Raw genomic sequence first — 23,770 nt, 5'->3', positions numbered from 1 at the left:
AGACTTTCTGATTGTTATGTCCAGGCCAGCATGTAAACCTTTCTACAACTAGTAGTCATTACTTTCTTGCCTAGAATTCCCTGAGGATTAAAGTCACTATGACACCTTAGCTAATTGACTAATCCCCAGGAAGTGATCAGATGTGTGGTTTTCAAATGATTATTTTTCTAGTCTAATACTCCCATGCCTTAGGCATTTAATAAAGTTTGTCTGTTCTTTTTCTCATTAAATAAAAGAAGAAGAATGGTTACTTCCTGTTACTGGTACTCTGTCCTAGATATTTGGTCACTTAGCATTGAGGTACATGAGTGTTTACATAATTAGGCAGTGCTCATAGGGACAATATTCATGCATTTTGGAATCCTCCATACAGTGATGGCACCAGGTAGGCACAAAAATGCTTTCTAATTTAATTTATGTGTTGTGGAAATAGGGGCCATTATCATCTGACAGGACCTGTATTAGAGTCCCAGTTCTGTCATTTTGTCATGATGTGGCCTTGGGCAAGTTATTTCACCTCTGAGACTGTTTCCCTGTCTGAAGTACGGTAGACAGTGTGTCTGGGTACCCACATGAGCATACCTCTAAAACAAGGCTTCCCATGGGCCTCCTCCCTAATATAGTGCTTGCTGCATGTATTACAGGGATTTTTCTTTTAGAATGAGGTCTTATTTTTAATCCTATATTATGGAATCAGATGAAACATTAGAATCTTATGATTTAACCATTATTCTATCTGCTATCTCTGAGAAATACCTTAAACTGAGAACAAAAAAGAGTAGGAATGGCATCTCTTGATTTCCTTCACCTATATCATTGGGCATTCCCCGTTCGTGTCCTACCCATGTTGTTGTTTCTCCTTTTCCCAGCCTCACAGGAAACTATTGGAGCCTTGTATAAAGCTCTACGATATAGCTGACCTTGTGCACCTTTTATTGAGGACAGAATTTGCCAAAGTGCCGCCACCACCCACCAGCGGTTTACTTTACAGCCTGTGTCCTGGCTAGACTAGCTGTTGGCTGTATAATTTGTCTAGTTTTGTCTGGAGCCTTAGACTATTCAGCTGCTTCAGGGCAAAATCTTTTGGGGTGTCATTAAATGGGATTGATAATTGGCTTCTGATGAATATTCATTGTGACTAATGACTTTGGGCAAATTTTACACATACGATCTTTCTATTCTCCCACCAAGTGAGATATTTGATAGAATCATTTCCTCAGCTTACACTTCAATTAAATATTCACATACCCCTTTGTTGACTATACTCCTTATTGTATATTTTATTACATTAATATTTTATTCTCTAGGGAATGAGTATAGTCCTTCAGACTCCTATATGTGGCTGGTGATACCATGTAGAACCCTGTACATCATTTCTGGGTCAGTGTAGATATACAGAGACTGCATTGCAGTTAGCTTAGCCACTGTTCTAACAGTGTACAAAATGGGCGTCATATTTTGGAAAAGAGCCAAACAGCTCCCTGCTTGGTTTGTTTGTTTTCTTAATCAAATGACTGAATGTGTCTTACCCATATTGTCGAGACTTGGCCTTAGAAAATCTCTAATGAAATGATGGAGCACCTTAAAAGCTTGTGGGTTTATCTGTGGCTGGCACAGGCATTCCATTCCAGCAGTGTCCTAAAGACTTGTGAGCAGGAAGTGATGTGATTGGGCCTGAACATGAGCAAGAATGCCCTGGCAGCTGATTGAAGATAAGCAAAAGTGGTGCTCAAGGCCGTTGTAGTCTGACTTGCTGGTAGCATCAGAGTAAAAGTGATTCATTCTTTATTTCACACCACCAACTGTGTTCATTCTTCTAAACCCTAGAATGACTAGCCATGACAATGTGTATCTATATGGCAGGTACCTCCATCAGAGAACCTACAGAATAGACTGGAATGGGTGATTGGACCTCAGTGCCTACAAAGAGTTCTCCACACTCCCTGAATCTACTCCCTACATGTACCTGATTTAAATAATGAGGTCTGGAGAGAAGAATGGGTGAGGGGCATAGCATAACCCTAGATTTAGTACACAGCTTTTACAACTGTGAAGCATCAGTAATATAGCCAGTTTAAAGCTGGTTGTATTATACTAACCTCTGGGATTCTTTTAACTGGGTCCGGCACATCCCTCTTTTCACCACATAAATGTCCTTCTGTCAGCAAAGGCCAATTACCAGTTTCCAAAACAAAGCAAAGGCCTTGTGGTGACAGGTTTCCTAGAAGCCAAAAAAAGAAAGGAAAAAAAATCAGGAAAAAGGCAGAAATATGCGTTGTTGGCTATTGTCACTTAGTAGCTGGGTACGCACGGTTGCATCCTGTCCCCTTTGCCATATTGAATTTTACAGAGATTGTATTGCTTTTCATTACCTTTGCCTATAGATTTCAATTTTATCAGATACTGCTTGTTGGGTTTCTCTAGCTCTTAAGAATAAAGAGAAGGAATTAGAAACAGGTTTTGAAAGAAGTGGAAAAGCATAAGCTGACAAACCATGCTGGAGCAATTGATCAACTATGTGGAAGAAGTAAATTCTTACCTCAAGTCTAAAGCCCACATTCATTGCAGATGGATTTAGGAGTTAAACACTTGCAGACGTTTTGGAGGTCTTTCCTTGGACAAGGAGTGGGGCTCATCACTAAGGAAAACCTTGTCCCCATAGTCATTCAAACCTCTTTTCTCAGAGACTTGAGGAAAATGAAAACTAACTTATCAAAAGCATTGTATCAGATGATGTCCTTTACAAGTCCTCAGCACTTGCTTATAAATCAGTTTAAAGGAGTCTAGCACTCCTTTTCAAAGTCAGCAAAGAAATGAACAGACCATTTATATAAGAAATAGAGTCAGGAAACATGACAAAAAATATTCACCCTCCATGCTAATCAGAGGGTGAAAATAAAAGTAAGATGAAAGTAAGTTTAAACTTGACTGCATCGCTTAGTTCTGGTGAAGCCAGCAAGGAGGAGTCTCTGTCCTTCTTTAGTTATTCACACATGCACTTAGTTACCTTACTCTGCCTGATGAGTTCTGTAACATATCCAGAAGCCTTAGTTAGCTCTGGAATCTACAACTAGAAATCACTTATACAAATATAGTTGTGTAGCTTCGTGATGGAAAGCAGCAAAATAGATACAAGGAATACACTGAAGATAATGAAAGGTTGTGTTTCCTAAGATTACTTAAGGATGTAGGAAAATGATATCAAATAATGTCAACATAAAAGGAGAAAAAAACATCATATTTACAGTTATTTTAGTTTAACTAGAAAAGAAACTATACATGCTTACATGTACAATATCCTAAAATGTTAAATAATCTTCAGAAAGTGCCAGTTTTTTAAATCACATTCTTCATTTTCTCAGTTTTCTACTCTAAATGTACATAAGCTTTAAAGCCTTTTGTTTCTTCATTTGGTTTTTTGTTTGTTTTGTTTTGTTTTGTTTTTTGGTGTAGTCCTGAAGGACTGAACCTCAGACCTAAACCTCAGACATACTAGGCAAGCGCTACTACTGAGCTGTACCCCCAGCCTCACATTAGCTTTATAATCAGGAGACAGGACACAAAATGTGTATTTTGAAAAGAAAGTCTATTGTATTGCGCTAGGGTGGCCATGTCTGATAGGAAGTTATTTCTACTGTGACTTTGAGTCCTTAACTTTGGCGGCACCCTCCCTCAACTTTGCCATGAGACCTGACCCTCTGCTCCTCTCTGTTGCAGTTGACTGCCTGCATCCACGGCTCTGCTGCCATGCTCTACCCCATGTACTGGCAGCACGTGTACATCCCTGTGCTGCCCCCGCACCTGCTGGACTACTGCTGGTAAGGCTGCTGATCACCTGCCCTTCACTTCCTCTCCCAGGAATGACCCAAGAATGTAAAGGCTTGGACTTGTAATTGCTGTAGATGACACTAAATTAAATATAGTCCTAATAGCACAGGGTTTGGAGCACCTGACAGCAAGTTGCTTTATGTGACGGCATTCTGAAAAGGTTGAGAGAATAGCTAATACTTTTACCACTTCTCACTGTAGAGAAGACAAAGCACCAACAAATTGTACACTTTTTCCTACCAAGACACATTGGAAACTGGTGACAGGACCCACTGGAATCCACAAGGTACCCAAGTTTTAGCCATGTCCTGGCATGCCCCACCAGACTTGGTTTTTACTGTGGTTTGGGCCTTCTGATTTTTTCCCCCTCTTTTTCCTTCTTCCTGGCCTCCTCCTCCCTCTTTTTATTTGTTTGTTTGTTTTATTTTACCTTTTTTCTTTTTCCTTTTTTTTTTTTTTTGAGATGTGATTTTATTGTGTGTCCTACACCAGCGTCAAACTTGCAGCAGTCTTTTTCCCTTAGCTCCCTGAATGCTGACACTGATTACCAGTGTGTCACCACACCCAGATGCTGACTCTCTGAAGCCTTTTGAGGCATTCACTGTTAAGCATGTATTAGTGGAGGAAAGGAAAGAACTCTTGGTGTCAGACACAATGGCCGGAGATGCTCCTTCTTCATCTGCAAGATGAAGTTGTTCAGACATAGTTAAATTTTTAAGATAAAACACACCATATACGGATGGATGGTTCATGGGAGTCTCAATACCCGCTGAAGCACCCTCACTGCCTTTGGGAATGTGCTGGAAATTATATCTGTTTGGCTGACTTGTATCTGTTTTTCTTTTGAATACTTTTTCTCTAGTGTAATATATTAAGAGACATTGTCAAAGAACAGCCCATGTCAGTAGATGCTGATAAGGGAGTGTAGTGTGTACATCAAAAAGACCCTGGGTGTCTGCCAGAAATTGGAACTTCAGGAGAAAGGCTCCATTTGGGGGACTCCATCCCTTACTTGTGATCAGATTCTTCATGAGATCGGCCATTGACTCAGAATGGCGGAGGCTAGTCAACCCTAATATTTGCTTTTTTTTTTCAGTCCTCTCTGAAAATGTACAGTTAGGTAGCCACCTTTTGTCCTAGAAGTCTGAAGGTATCCTAGTAACCCTGCTTTGGATGTTTTAGGTTCAAGTCTCTTTCCAGGAAGCCACAAAGACATAGCTCAGGGTCAGGAAATACATTCCAGTTAGTACAGTGCCAAGTGAACTGGCCCATTTCTTCATATTGCAATCTTTCTGATCCTTGTGGTTTTTTCTTAGTCTTACTTTCTGCCAGTTCCCTGTTAGATGTATGAATTATAAAAAACTAGATTGTTTCCCTTTTTGACAGTGGTGGGTGTTGAGGTTGTCAAAACAGGGTTTCTCTGTGTAGCCCTGGCTGCCCTGAAACTTGCTCTATAGAACAGGCTGGCCTCAGATTCAGAGATCTGCCTGCCTCTACCTCTTGAGTGCTGGGATTTAAGACGTGAACTATCACCTGCCCCTACTTTTTTTTTTTTTTAATATTTATTTCTTATGTGTATGAGTGTTTGGCTAAATATATATTAGTGCCCACAGAGGCCAGAAAAGGGTGTGGGATCCCCTGGGACTAAAATTGCAGATGATTGTGAGCCACCACATGGGTACTAAGCTGAGGTCCTTTGCAAGAGCAGCCAGTGCTCTTAACTGCTGAGCCAGTCATCAGGAACTGAGCACACATTGTGTTTGACGTGTTTTTACACTTTGCTGTATTTTGGAAATTGTTCTTCATTAAAGATGGCTTCCTGATACTCCTGGTCTGGATTTCATTTTTGTGGAACAGATAGGAGAGATTGTATGTTTCAAACAGAAGGATCAAGATACAAAGCCCTTGAAATAGATTTACCTTATTTAGCATCCCTGCTTTCCTCAGGAGTTATTTTCAGACCCCAGTGCTCCCTCGACACTCCACTTTTATGCAAGTTCTGTGTCTCGTATCACATAGGAAATCATGGAGTGCCATGCTATCTTCATCAGCTATTACTCCTTCTGAAGGTGAAAGCCATTGGGCTCTAGTCCCTACAGATGTGTCATGGTACCAGATTCTCCATGTCCTTTGGTTCCTAGCACAGCATCTAGGAACCTCTCTTACTGCTCTGTAACTGCTATTTGCTTATCTACAAGTCTGTGTCATCCATTTGTTTTGACATCCTCAGTTCCTTTCCACCCTTGTCCCTTCCACTTTCTGTGGCTCTTGAAATCACACTGTAGCTCCTCCCACTCACTCTGAGCAAAACACTGGTGGTGTTTCTCATCTGTGCAGAAGTGACCTCCCTCCCTCAGAGGACTCATGGAATAGCACAAACAGGGCTGAGCTAAGAGGACAACACCAAGTCCTTGTCTCAAGACCATCACTGCCTGGCTGTACAGCTTAGAGAATGTGAATTTGTTTCTAAAAATCTCTTGCCCTTACCTAAAAAGTGCCTTCTCAAATTATTTCCAAACATCTACTTGTGTAGAAGTATGTTTTAACCTGAAACACACTGTCAGCCGCCCAACAGGGTGACTTGACACCATACAGCCATTTAAAAGCCCCTTCCACTTCTCCCTTCTCCTTCCTGCTTCTCATATTCTCTGTCTTTACCACAGCTTCCTCTTGCCCTCCATATACTGCCTTTCCTCTCTGTCCTTTTGTTTCTAGAATATCTTTCTATATATTCTAGATATCTAGGTCTCTTTCTCCTAGTCTTTCATTTTCACAAAGAACTTTGTGACATCTTACCAAAGGATGATTTCAGACCATTGAGGGTTGGCATTTGCTTATAACCATAAAGTATAAGTGTGATGAAATGAAAAACCACAAAAGAAAAAGGCAGACCCTCCAGTCAAGGCTTAACTTGATCACTTTAGTCTGTTGTAACTGGTCTGGGCAGAAAGTAAAAATGTCATGAAAATTGAGTTACTGTTAATTACTTTATTATATTGAGATCCTTGACTTGAAAGTCACCAGGTTGAGTTGAATCCTTGGTGTCCGGAGCCAGCAGGGATAACTAGCATTTTAAGCAATGGGCTGGGAGCCCACAACATGTAAATGTGAGGGAGGTTTGTTCCTCTGTGGATGATTTAAATGTTAAGTGCATCCCCTTGCAGGGGATACACAAGTGGAATCTGAAAACTATTATCTCCTGTAGAAATGAACTCTCAATTTGCTCACTGCACAGGAAGGGCGGATTCTAGTCATTTTCACTGCCAGCAGGTGCCCTTTCTATGCATAATAGACTTCACAAGTGTAATTAACACATGAGGACCACTGCTGCCAGTTTTTCTTCAGGTACATGCTGCTAGGAGTTTTCAGGACAACAGTGCTGGCCACACGAGCCTCTCACATGGTGCTTGAAGATGAGGTATTCATTGACCTCTGCACAAAGACATGTTAAATGGGGCTGAACCTATCCCCTACTGTGCGCATCACAGGTCGTGCTCCTTGGACTCCTGGGACTCCAGAAGCTGTAGACAGTCTTTGGTTGAACAGAATCTAGAAGAGCAAAGCTGCAGTTTTTACATGCAGTTAATAAATGAAAGGATGATGCTAAGCACCCTGCAATTATGTGGAAGACTCTAATTGCACATTCACAAATACAACAACCAATTATCTGAGTTAACTTTAATTAGAGCTATAATCACAAATTTTAATTATCTGAATAAATCAGTTTAGTACAAATGGCTTCCCTTAAATATTTCCCAAATTAATTTTTTCTATGTGTCTTCCCCATTTTGACAGAGGATAGTGGAGTGGAGAACGCTTAGGATTTGAGCTTACATGGATCTGGATGCAAACCTCTTATTTAACCTCTGACGCACAGTCTTTTTCTGGGAAATGGGTACAATTTACCGATTTGAGGAGCAGCTATGTGAGTCACAGGTACATTTATCAGATATTACTGGTTGCTCTTCTCAGGTATGGTGATTGCTCTTCTCACCATCACTACAAACACAGGACATGAGTTTTGGTTTACAGAAGGACTAGCTGACATGAAATGTTTCTCTTGCTTCTGCTGCCTCATGAGCTCAAGAGTCAAACTTTATAACTCGTTTTCTCTTTTACCCATGAGATTGTTTTTATTTTGACTTTTGTATTTAACTTCAGTTATTGTATGATTGTTTTCATTTGCAGCTGTGGCATAAGAATGAAAAGAAAAGAAACAAAAGCAGATGGCAGAGAAAGCGGAAGGAGTAAGACATTTCCAGCCCTTATGAATATTTAAAAGCATGTGCTGCTGGTTCCCTTAGATCTGTGCCATTCCTTTGACTCTAAAAGTGAGAATGAGAATGTTGCATACCTTAGCTGATAGCCTCTCTGAGTTTTGCCCATCCTGAAAAGCCTTCCATTGGGGACAAAAGATTTAACTTTCTGATGAGAGTCAGTACTGCCTTTCATAATAGCACTCACCAGTTATGGAGAATATGTGTGTGGTGAGCCCTTTTAAAACATTATTGTAAGTTTTCGAAATTGAGCTGTGAATTTTTAGCCCCCTCATGTATGGGAGGAAATTGAAGCTCAGAGAGATTCAGAATGAACTACTGTCACTCATACTAGAAATAATGGGGCTTTCGTTTGAAATCCAAGGCCCTCTGATACCACAGCTTTTCTTACTAGTATCCAAGTGTCAGAGAATAAGTTGCAGCTATCACCAAGGTTTGTGAAAAAGTTCATCTAGTCTTATTGACATCTTATGTTATCTTGTCATTGTATAATTATATGTTCATTCAGCAGTGTTTTTAGAGTACTTGAGTACTACTGGGCCCCACAGTAAAAGCCATGTGGGATTGCCAGTGGGCTTAACTTGCCCTCCCTTCCTCCTTCAGAAATAGCCCAAAATAGGTGCCATAAACCAGCCTAAAGCTGAATTTGTGTGTTTGGCATATTCTAAGTACTTGTTTACATACTTTGGTAATAAAATATTTTCAAAGCAGAGGAAAACAAGTTCATCTTCCCACTCCAAAAGACAGCTGGGTCAAAGGCCAAGTTGCTAATGCTTTCTAAGCTTATAATGAACTAAAACCTCAAATGAGTGTGCATGGGTCAGACAATTTCCTGGTATTATAGGAGCCATTCTTTGCCCCAGGGCAGAGATGCACAGATTCTTTGAGAGATGCTGACTAGTGCTAAGCTCTCTATCTGGGCTGTGTATGGGGTTCTGAATCAATCCCACCTGTGACTCTCCAATTCCATTGAGGAAATTTAGCAAAAATCAAAAGTTGTTCAGTACATCTGATCGAAAGATGTAAGGTCCATGTGGGTAACAGGCCATCAGCCTGGATACAGTGAAGTAACATCCAGAAAATCATGGCTGGATCTCTTCTAGTCATCATCATTGATGCCATGAAATTTCACAGGATAAATCAGCACTAAACTAAGTGGAATAGTTCATAGTCTTGTCACCAGAGACAAAAATGGAATGAAAGCGTGGTCTAGTAGTGGGGGCAGGGCCTGGCTTTGACCCTAGCTTTCCTCTTTTCTCCGGAGACCAGGCCCCTCAGATTTTCTCTTTTGCTCAGAGGGAATAGTCATTTCTACTAATACAGTGTTCTCCTCCCTAAACAATAGATTCTGTCAAAATTATTCTAATGGTCTATACTGGTGTGTGTGTGTGTGTGTGTGTGTGTGTGTGTTGTATTGTGTCCAAGGGGTGGGGGAGAGAAACCTCTCTAACAAAATCCAGTTGAAATTCATAACACCTACCTAGGATGGAAGTAGAGTAAATGGACAGGTATGTCAAATTGTCTTCTGTGTTCTCAGGTATATATAGATTGTATTAAAGCATTTTAGCATGATCACAAAAGCTATGTGTTTCCTCGTTGCATTAAGGTACTTACTGAGTACTTGGCATAGGAAGGTAAGAGCTCATAGATAGTTTGGGGTCTAGAAAAACACTTACTTCATAAAAGAAGTTGGACATCTCAGCAAGAGAGGAGAAATAGGGATTAGTGGTTGGTTTTGTTAAGAAATAAGGAGGGACTTAGGGGGCAAGTCCATTCCTCAAGCAGGCTTCAACTGTGAAAGAGTCCACAAAGAAGAAAAAGACCAGAATTTCAGAATTTCACGGATGTCAAGTCTGTAGTGGACTGATGGTCAGTTAGTGCGCACTGACACACACACACACACACACAAAAGTATGTTAGTGAATAAAGGGAAATTGACTGAATTTGATGCTGATATTTGAATAGAAAGCCTGAGTGGGAAAGAAGTCAAGGTTGTAAATCAAAGTCTTGGGTCTAAATTATAGTGATAACTGAATATATGCTTGCATGGGCATGTAGCTCTCTTGAGCCGCATTTTCTTCACCTCCAAAGTCATTGCCTGGAATATAGTTAAATATATCTTCCTGCTCTACACAAAGAATCTGATACCAAGTGGGCAAAAGAAGTTAGATGCTAATGGTTACAGCCCTCTACTAACATACACCTCCACTTCCTTCATTGGCACCAAAACACAAAGTGCCAGTGGCCCTCAGAGGATGCGTTTGCATATTTCTGAGTGAACTGCCCTCTAGGTGGAAAACAAAGGGAAGAGACTGGGCCCTTTTTTCTTTGCTTCAGATTCATTCTTTGGATCTCAATAGTTAGTACCCACTGTACTCTATAGGAAAACTGACTTTTCAATAACCCATTCAGTTTGGTTTTTTTTCTGTCAAAGTAGAACTTGCATATCACAAAATGTACCCTTTTGAAAATATGCAGTTGGTACTAAAGAGATTCCTCAGCATTTGAGAGCACGCACTTTTCTTTCTGAGAACCCAGGTTTGGATCCCAGTATCTACATACTTACAACCACATGTAAATCTATTTCCATGGGGATCTGACTACCTCTTCTAGCCTCCACAGGCTTCTGGATACACAGGCATACATAAATATACATAAATAAGAAGTACAAAAGGAATTTTTTATCGTTTTCCAAGACAGGGTTTCTCTGTGTAACAGATCCCTGGCTGTTCTGGACTCACTCTGTAGACATGGGCTGGCTTAGAACTCACGGAGATTCACCTGCCTCTTGAGTGCTGGGATTAAAAGCATGTGCCACCACTGCCTGGCTAAAATCTTTTTTATAGTAATAAATTACAGAAAAAAGAAAGCATGTTTCTACTGTATCACTAAAGTGTATATATTCAACTCTATGTAGTTCTAATGTATGTAATATAACTGAAACCACTAATTCCAAATGCAGTCGATGTTAATACATTTTTATTGCTATTAGAAAGGTGGTATATTCTTGTCATAATTTTTCAACCTTTGGAAAGGCTATACAGCAAAGAAAAGTGATATACAAAGACGAGCAGTCTGCAGCAGACCTTTAGCATGACTCCTGTAGAATTGCCTGCAGATACAGGTACCTGGGGTACAGCAAGTCTGCTGTCATCAGTCCCAGTAGCATTACTTCCTGATGTTGCTAGGCTCTCAGGGTGTCTTTCTTGGTCCTTTCCTCTTGCTATACCAAAACAGCCAACACTGGGTTATTTATAAAGAGGGGAGGGTTTCTGTTTTGATTTACTTTGTTTTGTTTTGCCTCACAGTTCTGGAAGATTAACTTCCATTGCATTAGCATCTATTTGACTTCTGTCAAAGATATAAAATGGAAAAACAGAGGGACAAGGGCATGGGTCCAGCAAAGTAGTCACATAGTAAAAGTAGCAGGAGAGGGAACCTTACCTTCTAGTAGCCTACTCTTAAGGTCACCAGTCTAGTTTCATGAGACCTGGTATTAATTTATTCACTAGAGTTCTTCTCTCATCATCAGCGGGCCCCACCCCCAAACACTGCCAAATTGAGGATTCAAGCCTCAATATGAGCTTGTGTGTAAATTCCTCTTCAAGTCATAGCAGACTTAGAGAACACAGGAATGCACCTGCCAGGGTGTTTGTTGGCTTACCCACCCATACTTGAGGTGTTCCCCTAACCACCCGAGTGATGGTCTGCTCCCTTATTGAACCTCTGGATGTGCACTGCCAGTCCCATTTTTCTAACCCCTTCCTACTGTTCCAGTGTCATGGAACAGCTAGATCTGACTTCTACTTACCTATTCATGCTTGGTCTGGTTTTCCAGTTTTCATGACATGTTCTGGTGTGATTCTTCCTTCTTCTCCATGGAACTGATGAGGCACAGTGTTGCAGTCTCTATAGCAAATCATTTGGGCTATCACTGGGAACAAGAGGAAGGCAGGAATTAGAGGCCACAGAACAAGGGGACAAGGGATGCTTCTGTAGTGCATCAGTGCATTTTTTTAACAGAGCTTTGGGGATACACACCTCTGTTCCCACAGTGATTAACAGCAGGGACAATAGGAGAAGCACTAAAAAAAAGCTCTAGATTCTAAGTGATTTCTGTGATTGTAAATATCTCCCATAAACATTTGATCTGAGAAGCTGGGCTAAACAAGTCATTGGCTGCTAAGCATCCTGGCATGAGGGATGTCTTAGAACTAGAAAAATCTGATGCTTACCACTTGCATTTGTGTTTTTTAGTACTCATTTACTTCTTCATAAACCCCTTTCTCTTATTTAATTTGTGCCTTGTTCATTCCTGCATTTCTACCATGGGTTCATGGGCTGCTGGTGGCTGCCCTGGTTCTTATTGAACTCTCTGTGGCTGCAAAGAGCTCTGTCTCTTGCCCTTCCCCTACATGATTAACTTCTGCTGCTGCTGTGCTCTTAGCCATGGAGCCTTCCTGATGCTTTTTGGGTCCATCTCCTTCCAGTAGACTGAGGAGACACAAAAGGGCAAAGTTCTTCAGGCTTTGCTGTTGACCACTAAGGTTTTCATCTGGGACTTATCTTTGTGATGAACAGTCTTTTAGTTGGGCCCACTGACATGGTACTCTCAAAAAGCATTTCCACATGCCCTGTGGGCCACACCAGGGAGCTGAAGAGGAACATTGGCCTCCCTCCCACCATTTTCATTGATCTACTGGTGAAATATGTGTGCCTCACAACCATTTGCAGCACTGAGCTTGGCTCACACTGAGCCCGCCTCCACTGTCAGGTTTCAGAGGCCATTCACCTCCTTCTGCACATAGAAATAGGTCCCATCTGCCCCTTTTTTTTCCAGTCTAGAATTGTTGATGAGCTCCTCTTCCCTCCCCGACTCCCCACCCCTGATCACAAGTCAGGGAGAACTAGGTTGGGAACCAGAAAGAAAGATTAATACTTTCTACCCTCAGAAATCTTTCTTAAATCATGGCCTTTGCACCATTTCAACATTTGAAGCTGTGTTCTATGCCTCTCTCCAGCTGTGACTTTTGCTAAGCTACTTAACCTCTCTGATTCACAGTTCCGTGTAATTTATGGAGACCAGCCTTTCACAATTGCTGTTAAGATGAAATGCTTCTTTGGTTCTCATGTCAAATACCAAACTGTACCTCAACTGTCCTTGCAAGAATATGTATACAGATAGTAATGTGCTTATTTAATACACTGCTGGGTCTAGGATACAAATAGACTGGGGCCAGATGGATCTCTGTTCCTGCTCCTTTCCCCAACCGAATGTCATGCACAACACATGCTAAGGTTCACTTAGTGAGACTGATGGGTATATGAGAAATACCACACAGTTGAGGCACAAAAAGAATGGTTTTCCAGAGGCTTGCAGAAAATTCAAGTTTTTCTTTTTTGAACTTTCTAGAATTTTGTTTTTAGTATGTTTTTGACCCACAACTGGTTAAATTTTTGGATTTAGGACCTGTGGATATGAGGACTGACTATAGTTTATTTTTCTTTGTGGAATCCGCATATCACCTTCTGACCCTGTTTACCTCTTTCGGTTGGCAGCCAAAGGGCTCTAGCTCTGTTTGTGGCCATCAGCACGTGTCACAGCATGAAATCCAATCACTAACATCACTATGGCTTCTGTTGCTCCCTTGGCTATTTCTTTTCTTACTTTGGAGACTATATTGAACATATCCATATAAATTGTGTTAGATAACTGTTCAGACCAAAAGGAGAGAGTATCAGGGTTCAGGAAATACTTTACCATGTACAATACTTGCCATGCAAGCATGAAGACTAGAGTCCAAATCCTCAAACCCACTTAAATACCCAACAAGTATGGAAGACCACCTATAATTCCAGTCCCGAGAAAGCAAAGACTAGAGAACTGCTAGATCAGGCTGGTAGATTAAATTAGTCCAGTAGGCCAGCTCTGGATTCCATTAAGATCCTGCCTTATTCGTTAACAGAGATCAATTAAGGAAGACACCCAACAGCATCCTAAAGCCTACATATACACATATATATCTATGTGCACCTACACACCTGAACATGCATACACACACAGTCACAGATACGAAGGAGAGCATAACAGTCATCTCTAGTTAGTAAGATAACCTAGTTGCTAAATGTAGTAGGGCTGAGTCATTCTTATGTAGTATAAAGGACCATGGAAAATAAAGGTTGGGGTGTCATCACTGTTACTAGAGTGACTGTGAGTGAATTTCTGAGAATGCGTTTTAAATCTATAAAACAGTATCAGTTTCCCACACAGCCCTTCATGTCCGGCATGTACTCGGTGCAGAGCTTTGCAGCTGTCTTTGTTCTCCCTTTTCTCCACATGGCACCATTGTACACTCAAAGAAACAGAGTCCTGTTTTCCTGTTGCTGACATCAAGAGGAACATGCAGACTTGCATATTATCTGTCCCCAGTGGGGAGCCAGGCCCTAGCCTCTTATAGGGAAGGTATGAGAGCACTAGCTAGGGTGATCTGAGAAGTGGCAGTCTGGGCTTTATGGGGCTTTAGGCAAGAGCGGAATAACATATGCCTGAGATCTCAGAGGCCATTTGGGACTAGAGGGCTCCTATGATGGAAGGGCCTTGGAGAAAGGTGCACAGACACATGGAGAGTGAGGGGCATGATACCACCTTAGGCTAATGTCAGGGAGCAGGCAGGAGGAGCTGTTATTACTCTGCCTGCTTCTCTCCCTTAGTAATACAAATATTTGTCTCTTAGAATGATGAACCTATGTTTAGGTCATGTGGTTTCCAATCTCTGCCTACATGCGGTTATCTACCTACATAACCTCAGCTTCCTGAGATGAGCCTACTTCCTCAACCCTAGTTTTCATGAGGACTGGACTGTAAGAGATACTGCCAGGCCTCAGCCTCACACTGACTTATGGCACACACTCAGCTAATGGTGGCTGCTCTTTTTCTACCCTGGCCAAGAAGCTAGCTTGAAGAACCATCAATCACTCTGTCACTTTCAGAAGACCAGAGTGTTAGTGATTTGTGTTCTTCAACAAGAAGTGCTATAGTCTTTGTTCTGGTCCGTTCTCCATTCTTTTATCCCTTAACCTTTCTAACAAAGCCAGGCCTCTTTATTTAGAGCAGAATTTAAAACTGTAAGGTAAGCTGTGTTTATATATTTATTTCTTTTCTAAACAAGAAAGAGTTTAAACAAGAAAGTTTAAGAAAATGAGGCCCCTTTCAGGTCTTTCCTTGCTTTTTAAAAAGTAGCAAACTGAAGGCAGTCTTATGGGCTCCTCTTTGCCTTAGAAAGACATTGGGTATAGAGGTGGCGCACCTCTTGACAGCAAAGGTGATGTGCCACATGAAAAAGGTGACACAACTGCATGGTTTTATGGAGGTTGAGCAAGAACAGTGGGCCTCCCAAATCCCTGGGCTACCCAGGCTGTGTCCCTGCTGCGTAGGCAGACTTGCTTACCTAGGACAGGCTTTCCTCCGCAGCCATCCCTTCCCCTTTGTCTGGGGAGCTATGTGTTACATGTTTGAGCAGCCAGTGTTCCTTTATTTCACCCGCCTCCTTTCCAATTAGTAGCAGCTCATCTCAGGGGAACATAATTAAGAGGGCGCTTTTTGTCTGGGGGAAAGGAATTAAACAAATTGTGAAAGTGCAGTAATACTGAATGGGATAGCAGGACCATTAATAAGTCTTCAGTCTGTATGCATGCCTGTTCTAGGAGGAAGGATGTACCTAGATGAACTGTGCTGTCTGTCCCAGGCTGGAGCCCATACTGGGGGGAGGCCTGTTGGAGAATCCTCTGAGGTACCCATATCTTCCTTTTGGGCCTCAGTATGAAGAAGGTGCTGCATGACATCACAAGCGCATCTTCTTCCTAGCTGTGTGACCTTGGCAAGTTATTCACCTTTCAGAGTGTGTTTCCTCACCAAGAATGAGAATAATAGCACTGTCTTGCAGAGTTGCCTTGAGAATTGTGTATGCAATGCATGAAAGTGGCTGGGTTATAGTCACTCAATAATATCAGTTCCTTTCCCCCTTAGGATTCAAAATAAAGATACCTGTCAGGTAAAGGTCATTATATTGTCATTGCCTTGACACTAGCAACGAAGGAAAGAAAGAAGAAAGAGTAGAGTAGGCTGCACTCTCCCAGAATATAACTGAGAAAGTCAGGTAGTACAGTAATTCCCAGAGAACAAAGGGCCAGTGTAGACGTACCCTATTCTGCTATTCACAGATGAACAATGGCATCCCACAATCACTGTCAGCCACACAGCAGTTGTGACACAATTGCCATGGCCTGCCTATGCGCAAACTTGGTCATAACTGCTAATATTACCATTACTTTAATTTAATTATGGGTGGTGTTTTGTGTGTGTGTGTGTGTGTGTGTGTGTGTGTGTGTGTGTGTGTTGTCTCTCAGTTGCTGTTTAAATTGTCTTCAAAATGACAGTGAGATATGTCTTGTAATCTAAAGTCCTGTGAATGTTGCATATAAGCTGGATATAGTTGCTTTTAGTGAGGCAGGGAAATTGTATCCATGTTTTCTAAAAGAGCAACAAACAAGCTAGGAAGATATTCTTAGTGGGTGGTCTTTGGTTTTGTTTTGTAATAACAAAAACAAAACCCAGGGAAAACATGGACACTGATGACTCAGATAAAGAAAAATCATTCAGATAAGTAGGCCTCTCAATGTGACATTTGTAGGAGTAGGTCACCAAATTTTCTTGCTATATTTTCCTTTCAATGTATGCCTAGGAGTGAGAAAGGAACATTTAAATGTGCCATTCTAAGTGGTCAGAAAACTATGAATCATTGATTTTTGTCTTTATATTAATGAGGAAGGGCCTCTGGAAGAAAGTGACATGCAATTCTTCTAAATAGTGTATAGTGTACAGGTACCGAGAGTGTATGCCCTCAGTGTGGGTGTGTACAGGAAGTAGGAGTTAGCATCTTGTAATGCTCATGGAATATCCTGTCACTGGTGGCCTTCCAGGTGACCATCAGTTCCTAGGATGAACAAGAAGCCATTGTCTGAGCTGGGCATGACAGCCTGTGTCTGTGATCCCAGTACTTGGGAGATAGACAAAAGGATTCCCATGAGTTTGAGGCCAGCCTGAGGTATACAGTAAGACTATCACAAACAACAGGAAGGAAGGAAGGAAGGAAGGAAGGAAGGAAGGAAGGAAGGAAGGAAGGAAGGAAGGAAGGAAGGAAGGAAGGAAGGAAGGAAGGAAGGAGAAAAAAACCATTGTCTTTGAGAGATGGGAGGAGGCAGTCCAGGGATGCCAGCAGCCATGGGTCTAGAGAGAACCCCTTTGGACTTCAGAGTCACTGAGTGTGTACCAGTGATGGCTACCTCATTTTTTGTCTCCAGTCCTTGATGTAATCCCGAAAAGCTCCACTGGACAGGCACTGGAAACACCTGGCTAGGACACAACAAAAGGTAAAATGAAAATTAGTCCAACCCTTTGATTAGTAATCTCTGTCTTGGAATTCATGTACTACACTGTTTTCATTACAGTGTTTCTTATATTAATGAAAAATTAGGAGCAACTTATTGTCTAATTCCAGGAATTGGATTCAATAAATTATGGTCCACCCTGCTAAGTGGAATATTATGCAGCTTTTTAAATAACCATCACAGTGGTTGTAGAGCAATATTGGAAAGGTCAGTGTAGAAAATGAGAAAACAGTAAGATACATATGGTTAATTTCAACCATTTGGTTAGGTTAATGTTAGAAAAGGATAAGCCAAAGATAAGAGTAGTTATATCACACAGTGTAATCATGGGTAGGTGGGTTCTCCACCCCCCCTCCCCCCGAAGTTGCCTCATATAAAGGCAAGGAAAAAGGTCTCTAAGAAAATGTATAAGTAGATACAATAATTGAGGTGTATAGAGAATAAAAATTATGTTCAGAGCATACCTAGAATTACCCAATTGTGTACTTGCCACGTTGGGATGTTAAGGAGGCGGCTTCCTTTTTCTTTCCTCTCCCACCCCCACCTAGAATTTGTAATTACATATTTGCAAAGCAAAAAAAAAAAAAAATGTAGATTCTGGGAAGCATTTGAGGTGTTGGAAGCAAATGATAACAATAGACGAAAAATAGACGAAGGTATTTGTCCAGATTTGCTTTCGTGCAAGCACAGAGCTGTTCAGATTCAGAATGCTCATGCTTTAAATGTTGTCTAAATACAGACCGTGCAGGCCTAACAATGCTTGGCTGCAAAGCTGCTTTTCTAGAAGAGTCTGTAACTACTCATCCCAACTGTGTCCGAAGAGTAAGACCTACAGTGTCCCTTCTGGCATCTCTAAATCACTTTCATAAGGCTCCCTGCTCCCTGTCAGGCTATCATGTAGACTAAAGTTACATGGTGTTAAAAACTACACGTTGCAGTTTCTAGGGAATATTTCCTCTTTAGAGAACAGGCTGTGGTTAAACCAGGGGCTTTGGCTGTTGGGGTTATTTTTACCTTTTTCTCACAGTTGTTTGATTCTTTCTTTTTGTTAACTCACTTGTTGGGATTTTGGTTCTGAAATTCTATTTGAAACACATGGTCACTGGTTGGTCAGTTATGTGCTTACATGTGAGAGGTGGGAAGGCGGTAAGATTTAGTTCAATATTGTGAGCTTGTGCTTCTCTCCCTGTGTCAGGCCACACTCTGGACACATTAATGACTGGCCTTTTTTTTTTTTTTTTTTCCTGGAATTTTGTGCTCTTCCTGCTTCCTTTCATTACATTAGGCAAGGCTCCACTAGATGAGACATTTGCAGTCTTAAGACTTCCTGCCGGGGTTCAGACTTTGTATTTTTGACATTGAAGCTGTCGTGTTTCTGAAGCTACTTAATTAGAAACACATTCATTTTGGTGTACACTGGAGAAAGCTCAGGCAGCAAAGCCAGGCACACTGGGAAGTTGGAGCATCTGTGTGGCTGGCAGCTAAGCTAATGGTTTACAGTTTCAGGGCAAAAATATCACAGGGCATTTCTTTGCCTCTTGAAGCAAAAAGAAGCTGCATGTGCCCCGCAGATACCTTGAAGGGGGAAAAAAAGGATGGAAGAAGATGCTGGAAGAAAAGACAGCTCTGTTTCTTTCCACTGCAGTTTGTTTGTACAGTTCCTTCTTTGGCTATTATCAAATACAAAGTCTTAGAGAAGAATAGTTCTCAGGCTGTGTGGCTAATATTCAAGTCTGTCTTCCAGGATCCTGACATATATGATTGCTGAGATCTGTAGTAATGAGGACATTTTGTATTCTGAAAGATATCAAAGGATATATGCTTGAAGAATTTTATTTGTTGAGTTGTAATGAGGGAATTGCAAACTTTTCTTCTTTTTTTAAATGTTTGAACATTTTTTAAGTTTACGTCTAATGTCTTAAGAACCTTAGTTGCCTCTCCACCGATTTCTAGATACAGCATGAACTCCTGGTTTGCAGTCACCTCCTGCCTCACTGTTTCCCAAGTCTGCATGCAAAAGGGTATCCTTGTCTCTCCACTGTGACTCTCACACCTGCCCCTGAGAAAAAGTACCTGCACAGCCCAGTTCAAGCCAATTGTCTTAGCTCTAATTTCATTGAAAACTACCCCCTGCTGGTATTGTAGGATGTATGGCTTTGGAAAGAAAGCCAGAAAAGTTTCCCATCATTTCTGTGCTTCCTGCCCTTTTTCCTCTACTCCCAAGGAAGATAAGATATGTTCCTCAACCTGGGGATCAATTCACAGCCAGTCTGGGCTTACTGCTTGCTTGGCTTTGTGGCATGAGATACGTGTTTTAGCCTCTTTTAGTCTATTTTCTCCTTTGTAGAATGGGCATTATTATGGAGGTTGGAAAGAGTGACTTCACATAATCTGTATCATGTTTATCACCAGAGAGAAACATCATAAATGAGTATATAAGTGCAGTGGGAACTTCCTGGAATCTATGAGAGAAACCCTAGTGAAGTTTCCTTGTAATAGAGGATATAGAGCCAGAACTGGCCATCTTCTGTAACCTGGCAAGGCTCCTAGCAGTAGGACTGGGACATCAACCTAGCCACAAAACCTTCAATCTACAATCTGTCCTATGTGCAAAATGTGCTGGGGCAAAGGCGGTACAGAACTTAGTGGGACTGGCCAACCCACTCCAGGAGAGGGATCCCAAGCATGACACTATCTGGATGGCCAGGAACCAGAGGCAGGACAGGCCAGAGACCCAGTATAGAAGTAAACATGACTGGCAAAAAAAAAAAAAAAAAGTCAATGAGGCGATTCCTAATGATAATTCTACTGTACCTATAGATCAATGCTTACCTCAGTTGTCATCAGTGGGGCATCATCTAGAAAACCATGAGAGCAGATGCAGGGACTCAGAGTCAAACACTAGGTGGAGCCAGGGGAACCCTGCAGAAGATGGGGAAGAAGGATTATAGGAGCCAGAGGAGTTAAAGATACCATGACAAAACACCAGTCACTGAATCAACTAAGCAAGGCTCATAGGACCTCACAGAAACTCAAGTAACAAATACAGACCCTGTGTGGACATGAGCTAGGTCCTCTACATAAACCTTATGGTTGTGTAGCTTGGTGTTCTTGTAGAAGTACCAACAATGGGAGTGGGGGGGGGGGGGTGAATTTCTGACTCTTTTTCCTGTTCTTGGGACCCTTCTTATCCTACTGGGTTGCCCCATCCAGCCATGATATGAGGGTTTGTACCCAGTCCTATTGTAATTGTATCTTGCTAGGCCTTGTTCAGTGGATATACCTAGGAGGCCTGTTCGTTCTTCCTTCCTTCCTTCTTTCCTTCCTTTTTTTTCTTTCTACTTTGAAGGGAAACAGTAGTTGTTCTGGGGGAGAAAGTAGTAGAGGGAAAGCTGGGAGGGAAGGGAAACTGCCATCAGGATGTAATATATGAGGGAAGAATAAAAGTTAAAAAGAAATAAATAAAAAGAAACCTCTAAAATGAATGAATGAATGAATGAATGAGAACTACAGAACACCCAGATTTTTAGAAACTCTGAACTTGCTTCTGCTCTGCAAAGGAAGCAGACAGTAGAGGCTCTGTTGTACAGTCACCCATGTGTGCCGTAGCATGCAGAAGCTTGCTGGACCCTCTCCAAACATTAGGCTATATGTCTTTATTGTGCTCTCTATGTAACCTTCACTTTTTTCCATTATAATTGTTGAGACCATAGTTCCCATAAGTAATAAGACCTCTGTACTGTGTGTGTTTATCTCCATCTTGTAACAGTAGTTGAGGTTGCGCCAAGAATCCCATTATAAAGATAATGTGACTGAGGCTAGGAAGCTGCCTGGCTGCTGTTTGGGGTTGATAGCTGACACCAAGGTTGATGCTCTTCCTGCTAGCCACGCCATTCCAAGTGCTGCCTGCATTTTTAAATTCTTTGACGTTTCTAGGCTTGGAAACAAAATGTCACATTAAGATTTTTGTTGTGAAAGGAAATGTAACTGTGCATACGTTTATTAAAACAGCTTTTCTCTAAATAGTGAACCATCTGTAATTTTCTGTCGGAAGCAACAGACATTAAAGCAGCTGTGTGTCTCTGTTTCTCTTCACAGTGCTCCCATGCCCTACCTCATAGGAATCCATTTAAGTTTAATGGAGGTAAGTAGGCTCCTTTCCTCCCTGATCCTTGATGTGGGCTTTGGGTTTGCTTTGTGTAGCAGAAAAATGGGATCTCAGGATGTGCAGCTCTGCACACAGGAGCAGCTAAAGCAACTGCTCATATGCAACCCCCTGTCCTCGATACACTAACCCATTCATCAACCTTTCAACTGTCTCCTGCATTCTGGGCTTCTCTGCTTTGGTTGGAGATGTTGGATTTTTCCTGGGTGAATGAGGGAGGGTAGGGAGGTAGGAGAAGGGTACCATTTGGGCTGGGATAAGGGAAGGGAAAGGGTTTGTTTGTTTTTCATAATGACAGTTATTCTGAATCACTGTGTTACATTTTCATGGTAGGAAATGTGATATAAATGGTCTGTAGAAGTTAAGAAGAAAATTAAAATTACCCACATTGCCATTATTCCAGAATGAACTACTGTTAGCATTTTACTATTTTCCATCTAGTCTTTATCCTGTAGATACTTATTTCATATAATATTGTCTTTATATAATACGTATTTCCTATAATATTGTCTTTAGCATTATGATGTGAGAATCCTTGTCTTTTTTTATCTACCCTCAGTAACAGCAGTTTTCCATTTGTTCCCTGTCATTTCTACAACTTAACCACTTTTCTGCCATTGAGCACTTAGGTTGCCAGATGATTTTTTTCCCTATTATAAATAGCACTTCAGCAAACATCTTTATGTATAAGGCTTTATCTGCATTTTTTTTCCTGCATTATATCCCTAGTGCAGAATCCCTAAAGCAGAAATGCTTGGTCAAAGCTATGAGACTGCTGCCAGATTGCTTTCTGTGTGGCTGTACCAATCAGGCAGCAATGCTTTCAATGGACTTTCTATGCTTTTGTTCATGCCCTTGGTTTGTAGACTTGACCTCCAGGATTTTCTTTCTCGGAAAGGACAGGCATTTGCACTTCCCAGAGCAGGGTGGGGCTGGTCAGCTTGTTCATGTGGCACAGTGTGGGCTCTGGGAGGAAGTCCCCAGCCATGCCTGCCATGGTGCTTAGAATGTCTTAAAGGAAGTGCTACTTCTCTTCTGTTCCTTTCATTTCACGTCGACGAGGACCACCTGCTTCTCCGCTAACTGTTGCACACTCTGCTATTGTGCTTACGAAAATGAAACGAGCTGGTTATCGAAAAACCTGTTTGTTTGACATTGAGAATCTTGATCAAAATAGACCACAGAAATCTGCTCAAATTTCTAATTTGACAGGACGGCCATGTGGCTCCTACATTCTGTTAACAGTCCCTCCCTGTCATCACCCAGCCCTAAGCACATACAGTACACAGTTTATGGACTATCTTAGATGATGTATTTAGATCAGACTAAAGAGATTGCTTGTGTGTTTTACCTTTGTTAAGTGTGGGGGCCTATTCAAAGCTTACAGAAATTAAAAGTAAATCCTTTCTAATGGACCTTTCATGCCAACTGCTTTAGTTTAAAACACTAAAGACAATTGAGTCTATCAGTGTCCACAGTTCCCTCATGCTTCTCCTCCTGCCTTCCAGTCTGCTCCATCATAGGCTTTTCCAGACCTGTCTTGTGTACCAGTACCTTCAGCATTCCCCAAAGTATATGGTCTTGGCTTGCTTTTCTTCTCCATGTGCCCTCCAGCCATTGTGTTTGAGGGGTGTCAAAGCCAGTGACACAAGTCTAAGGTGATAACACTGCTCTACTCTGCCTCTCCTCTCTCTCTCTCTCTCTCTCTCTCTCTCTCTCTCTCTCTCTCTCTCTGGATTTCAGGTCCCCACTGATTTCAGGGACCCACTAACCTTTGCTATCTCAGTCTTTCCCCATCAATTTATTATTTGCAGACAGACATTCTGAGCACTTTAGCATTTTTCAAGGTGTGTGGGCTTGCTTTTCTTCTCCATATCCCCTTCTGGTGTTCCCAGCTCTTTGAAAGGTATTGCCTGCAGATGCCCCAATGTTTGGGCACAAGCATTCTCGATAAATACTCACAAGTCTCTATATAAAGCGTCTCCAATCTTGTTCCTTTCCCACTGCCTTCCTTGGCTCTTTTCCTTAGCTTTCTTGGATTCTTACAAAGCCC

General features: G+C 41.6%; 1 protein-coding gene across 15 annotated transcripts in view; it reads left to right on the top strand.

Annotated features, from left to right (window-relative positions):
• The window catches only part of Dennd1a (DENN domain containing 1A), a 477,089-nt gene that overhangs the window by 267,745 nt on the left and 185,574 nt on the right, over positions 1-23,770 (top strand). For all 15 annotated transcript variants that reach the window (XM_060390076.1, XM_021633350.2, XM_021633349.2 and 12 more), the window contains 2 exons: positions 3,718-3,818; positions 21,651-21,696. In XM_060390076.1, coding sequence (XP_060246059.1) covers positions 3,718-3,818; positions 21,651-21,696 — 147 coding nt within the window. The remainder of the gene's footprint in view (positions 1-3,717; positions 3,819-21,650; positions 21,697-23,770) is intronic.

This window comes from Meriones unguiculatus, chromosome 8 (assembly GCF_030254825.1).
Source record: "Meriones unguiculatus strain TT.TT164.6M chromosome 8, Bangor_MerUng_6.1, whole genome shotgun sequence".
NCBI lineage: Eukaryota > Metazoa > Chordata > Mammalia > Rodentia > Muridae > Meriones > Meriones unguiculatus.
This window is presented reverse-complemented; position numbering and strand designations above follow the sequence as displayed.